The 6,004-nt window shown below is 47.4% G+C and overlaps 1 protein-coding gene across 1 annotated transcript; it reads left to right on the forward strand.

Moving 5' to 3' along the window:
* Positions 1–383: 383 nt before the first annotated feature.
* On the forward strand, positions 384–5,707 carry HOXC10 (homeobox C10). The gene is made up of 2 exons (XM_077329051.1): positions 384–1,450; positions 4,599–5,707. The coding sequence occupies exons 1-2, from the start codon at positions 601–603 to the stop codon at positions 4,874–4,876; spliced, it is 1,128 nt and encodes a 375-aa protein (XP_077185166.1). The 5' UTR covers positions 384–600; the 3' UTR covers positions 4,877–5,707.
* Positions 5,708–6,004: the final 297 nt, after the last annotated feature.

Raw genomic sequence — 6,004 nt, forward strand, 5'->3', positions numbered from 1 at the left:
GATTTTTGTGGTAAGAAGAAGGAATGGGGAAAAGTTCCTTTCGGATTTGGGACGGATTAATCACTTCTTCAAGCAATTGGACTTATTTTGAAAAGGAGGGGAGTGGAAGGAAGAAAGGGAAGGGGGGAAAGAAATCAAAGGGGGGGAAAGGAAGGTTGATTATTTGCTGACCTTTTAATTTGAATTTGACTTTGCTTCTATTTACGCGTTGGCTTCCTTTATTTTCCCCCCACTCTGCTGTAGACACGCGTTCGTTCATTGGTAAACAAACTGGAGGGAAAGGGGCTCCTCTCTCTCTCTCTCCCTCTCCCTCTCTCTCTCTCCCCCTCTTCTTTGTTCAACGTGAAGGTCCCGGGTTCCCTACCCTTCAGAAACTGATAGATGTCGCTGTTGCTCCACGCTGGTTTTCTCCTCTCCCAACAACTTGACCCCGGTGACGTCACCGGCGTCTGAATCATCAAGGCCATTTTCAATCCTCATTGGCCTAGCCGTCACGTGGTTGGGACCAATGCGTGGATAATTATGGTGCTGATATTTTTCCCTAAAAAAAAGATGTCAGCCCCTAGCCGTAGTATTCCTCTTTAAAATCCCTCTCTGAAAATGTCATGTCCCAACAATGTGACTTCTAACTCGTTTTTGATGGACTCGTTAGCCGGTACCTGCAGAGGGGAGAATTATTCCTCTAACCAAGGAATGTACATGCAGTCTGGGAGCGACTTCAACTGTGGGATGATGAGGAACTGTGGAATAATCCCGTCTCTTTCCAAAAGAGACGAGGTGAATAACGCCAGCCTGTCTCTCAGCACCTATCCATCTTACCTTTCTCAGCTAGACACCTGGTGTGACCCCAAAAATACTTACCGAATCGAGCAACCTGTTGCGAGACAACTCCCCTCCTGCTCTTTCCCGACCAATGTCAAGGAAGAAAATGCCTGCTGCATGTACAACGCAGACAAAAGGGCTAAAAACGCCACCGAGGCGACCCTCTACCCCAATCAGATGCCTGACTCTTGCCTCGGTGACCATGAAGTCCCCGTGCCCAGCTACTACCGCGCCAGCCAAGGTTATCCCTCCATGGAGAAGGCGGCCAGCTGCAACAACCCGACCGAGTTCGAGGCAAGTTTCGAACCCAGGGCGAGCCTCAGCCAGAGGAGCGAGCATCTGGAGCAACCGCAGCCGCCACCTCCGCCGCCACCTCCACCTCCGGCACCTTCGCAGCCGCCCCAGCCCCAGCCGCCGCCGGCTCAACAACCCACCCCGCTCCCCCAGCCTGGAGCGAAAGTCGGCTTCCCGGAGAACCCCAAGCCGGAAAACGCGCCGAACACGCCGGCCAGCGAGATTAAGACGGAGAAAAGTCTCCCCGTGGCCAAGATCAGCCCCTCGGAATCCGAGAAAGACCTGAGCAAATGCACAGATACGAGCACTGACAATTCGGACAACGAAGCGAAAGGTAAGGGGAAGCTCTCCCGACGCAGCTCTCCCGGAAGCACCGGCCCTCCGCCGAGCTCTGGTTACTCTTAGTCGCATTATTAGCATTATTATTACTATTATTATTCCACAGGACATGGCTCGGGGCCGCTGAAGCAACTTTTGGCCCCCGCAAGGCTCTGAGCGATACGATGTTTGGCGTTTTTAGCAATACTGGCGACATCATCATCATAATAGTAATAGTAATAATAATAGTAATGCTAGTGATAATAATTGTAAAAACGGTAATGGCGATGTACAAAAGACTCGGGTCTCCGGGGGAGGCGGCCGAAATGTGTTCAGACGCCCGGGTCGAAACTCCCTGGGCATGGTTGTTTTCCTGAAGTTGCCAGCCACGTCGCCGGTTGGTGTCTGCTACGCGCAGGTTGTGGCCAGGTGGTCGCTCCCAGGATCCGAAGGCGAACGGATGGCGTTTCGGGCGGGCAGGAGTCTAGTGGCTGTCCTAGCGGAAGGTGTCCCTGGCTCCCCTAAGCCCCTTTCTCCCTCTTATCCCTGGGTAGAAAATTGTCCATGTAGTCTTGTTGTTGCTGTTGTTTTGGTTGTTGTGGTAGTTGTTACTGTCATTTTAACCTTGCCGGGCTTGGATTGCTTGGCTGGGGGGAGGCGAGAGAGGGCGGTGGAAAGGGGTTTGCTAAACACTTCAGGCTGGACTTGATTGTTGAATTTCATGATCATTGCTGCATCCCCCTTGGATAACCGGGCGGTTTACGGCATCCACAGTCTTGCTTGGGCTGGAAGCGCCCCCCACCCACCCACCCAATTGACGCGTATGGACCATCGGTTTGAAGTTAAGGGATGCGCGGACAGGCGTCTTTTAGGGCTGGCGAGGGTTGTATCGAATGTTTGCATGTGCCTTTCCCATCAGCAGCCTTATCCACCCCCCCCCCCCGGCTGAGCTCTCTGTGCCTAATTAAACCCACTTGGGAAAAGAAGGATTCAAATGGATCCATGGAAGGCCATAGGAAGACACACGCAGGAAAAAGGAGGCGCCAAAATGCGTTCCCGTGTGGCGTGACATGTCTGTAGACCCAACGACAATTAAGAGTGAATTTCGATGAAAGCGAGGCGGCTGAAGTGCATTTGTTTTGGAGCGCGGGCTCAGATCCTCTCAGATGGCCATGGGTCGTACTTGGAAAACGAGCAGGAGTGAAATGTTAGGCTTGGGAAATCCGTAGCTCTGTGTAGGCACGTGAATAGGATTCATGCATACATACCTGTGGTACGTATGTACGTATGTATGTCCTCCTCCATGCATATGCATACGTGCGCTGGCTGCCTGGGTACCACCAAAAGGGTGCAGGCATCTCACCCGCTCGGCTGTTTCTCACCTGATTATGGCATTGCACGGGAGAATCACGTCAAAATTATTCTTCCTGTGTATTTATTTCCATTGGTCAAAATTTGGTTCCCTACTCTTTGTTTTCGGCAAAGCTAAGAAGCAAACGGTCCCCGCCTGTTCTGTGGCCAGGATGGGGGGAAATTGCAAAGTCAAGGTTATGAAAAATCTCCGCCAAGCGATCTGCAAAAAAGTCAAGCAATGCCTTTATGCCATATCAAGTCCTATTTTCTGCAGAGTCAAATTAGGGTGTGTGTGTTTGTGTGTATAAACATGATCTGCGTTTGAATTTGGAGTTGGAAGGAAACGGGACAATGAAAAGGTTATTTTTTTTTCTCCCTTTCATTTTGATGCACCAGTTCAAACAAGCGATGGGTTTCGGAATGTCCACCTTAGATTTTCAAACTTTCCTTTTTAATTCCCCCCCCCCCGCTGGGGTGGAGGGGGTGGAGATCTGTTTTGCCAGCAATACGAGATTTCATATTCAAGGCCATGTTGCGTCTGTCTTTGATTTTTATTTCTCCCCCCTTTCCCTTTTTCTTTCTTTGTCTATGGTCTTTTTAATTTCCGTTTCTCTAATAATGCCCAGAGTAAAATTTGGAGACGCGAGTTCTCATTTTGGCATCGAGGTATTTGCAGGGTTCAATGGCATGTAATGGAGAACGTGGAAGGGGGGCGAAATGGAAGCAGAGGCGGATTGCTCGCTTGCTCGCTTGGTTCGTTTGCTCGAAAGCGTCCTTGGTCTGCTGTCGTTTCTACCCGAGCATCGAGGAACCGATTATGTGACTCTGACACATACAGGCTTCTGGGATCGCAAAACATCTCCCCTCCATAAACAAAGACACACACACCTTCGCCAGATCAATGTTAGCCGCCTACCGCTGCCCAGAAAATCCTTGCATGCCCAAATCCAGAGCCGAGGTGTTTATGTCCTTGCACGCTCATCTGAAGTGCTTCCCAAGGGCTGCATACATGGAATTGTGGATGCCTGCCCATATGTAGGACAGCTATTTGGAGAGACAGCCTCGGTTTGTCCAAAGGGAAAGGTAGGAGCTGTCGTAGACTGGGAGCAATGGTGAAAGTTCCATGCTCCAGATCCCAAAAGGTTGGAGGAAAAAGAAAGACGGGCTAATGCGCGGGGAAAAAATCCATAGCCAGTCTATCAAAATCCCCCTCCCCTCCAAAAATGTCGCTTAGCTGGGTCTTGCTTTGCTTAGACTCAATAAGACAGTAAAGTCTGAGTAAGAATGAAATAGTGGAATTAAGAGTTGCAGCCAGGCTGGGCAAAAGGCCGGAATGAAAATGGGGAAAAACCTACACAGAGAGCTTTCTCTCCAAGGATAATTCCCCGAAATTATATCCTGTTGACATATCTGACACGTGGGAACACTCTACACCCGAGGAGAGCGCAAAACAGCTCCAGCGCCATTTGTGTCCCAGTAAGGCTCTCCCTAACCCTCAGATGTATCTGTACATCAGTTGTGATTTGGCGCTGTCTCTGATGCCCAGGTGAATATGGTGATAATTAAAAAAAAAAAACCCACCCTTTTTTCTTAAGGGACAACCGACCCTCTTAGCTTTATGAGGTTAATAGAAATATTAAAATCTGGAAATAATAAAGCGGGAACTGTGGCTATGACCCCCCTCTATGGGTGCAGGACAGAGATTCTGGTATTAACAAAGAGCCTGCTTTAAGGGGGGGAATAAGGCTTTACACTAGGAAGCTCTCTTTACTATTCCGAGGATACTTATTTAATAATATTATTTTTAACAGAGGATATAAAGGCAGAAAACACTACAGGAAATTGGCTGACAGCAAAGAGCGGAAGAAAGAAAAGATGTCCTTATACTAAACACCAGACGTTGGAATTGGAGAAGGAATTCTTATTCAATATGTACTTGACCCGTGAGCGCCGCCTGGAGATTAGTAAGAGTATTAATCTAACAGACAGACAAGTCAAAATCTGGTTTCAGAACCGCAGGATGAAACTCAAGAAAATGAACAGAGAGAATCGAATTCGAGAACTGACTTCCAATTTTAATTTCACTTGAAAGTGTTCGCCAAAAGGATCGGGGCGGGAAATCATTACAAATCTTGTGCAGTATTTTTTTTTCCCCTTCCATTTTTCCTGGGTATAAATGCAATGCGTGGTTTGGGGGCGGGGGGGGCGGGGGGGGGAGAAGAAGGAAACCAGGACCTCAGGCTAGCGTGCAGTTCTTTTATTGGGGTATTTAGAGTTTGTAGAGCGAAGGTGCAGCCATCGAGATAAAGCATGAAGAAAAAATATATATATGTGTATAGATATATATATATATATTGCATCAACGTTCCTATGTAAAATAAAGACTATGGTGGTTGCCAAAACAAATGGGATTGGGGGGGGGGAGGGAAGCGCCTAGCTTTTAAGTTATTCACGAGCAGCACAAAGCAAAGGAAAGGGGGAGATTTAAAAGGGGGAGAAAAAAGACTGAAGGACCCATCTCTATGCCTTTTTTTATGTTTAGGAATCCTAGGTGCGTCCGAAAGTTTGCTTTTCATATCCTAGTGTAGTCTGCCTATTGTATAATAAAAATGACTCCCAATGAATTTCATGTTTGTCTGTAAATGAAACGGGGAACATGCTCCCACCGTGTACTTATGCAGTCTCCCTTCAGTGAGGACCATTATATTGAAAAAAGAAAAGAAAAGAAAAGGTAGAGAGAAAATAATAAAGCAGCATTGGTATCTTATGATGAGGGAGGGGTGGAACAGGTCCGTTTTCTTTATTATTATAATTATTATTATTATTATTTTCCTGTGACTGTTATTTATATCTATCCTGTACGTGGTATTCTTTGCATGTATCTTCCTTTATGGAGCCAAATAAATTTCTTAGAACCGTGGACCACTGGGTATTTTTCAAAGTCTTCCCCCATCACAAGAAGTCTGCTTTCCCCCCTCCTCTCCTTTCTCCATGTAGAGTATTCCCCCCCCCTCTTTTCTCCTCCTCCCCAGGACTCATCCCTTTTTTTTAAGGCTTTCAGGAGAGTATCCTAGCGGGTTTAATATAAGTGAGAGACCATAACGTTGATTTAAATATTATCCAGGTGACCACAATAAGTCAAGGTCATAAAACAGTAATGTCAGGACAGTCTTGGTAAGCGCTGGAGGTGGATTTTATGATCTGCAAATATAATGTG

Source organism: Paroedura picta, chromosome 3, assembly GCF_049243985.1.
Source record: "Paroedura picta isolate Pp20150507F chromosome 3, Ppicta_v3.0, whole genome shotgun sequence".
NCBI classification, from domain to species: Eukaryota; Metazoa; Chordata; class Lepidosauria; order Squamata; family Gekkonidae; genus Paroedura; species Paroedura picta.

Coding starts and splice junctions, on each gene's coding strand:
- HOXC10 (XM_077329051.1), top strand. CDS start 601: ATGTCATGTCCCAACAATGTGACTTCTAACTCGTTTTTGATGGACTCG. Junction 1,451..4,598: donor TTCGGACAACGAAGCGAAAG/GTAAGGGGAAGC, acceptor TATTTTTAACAG/AGGATATAAAGGCAGAAAAC.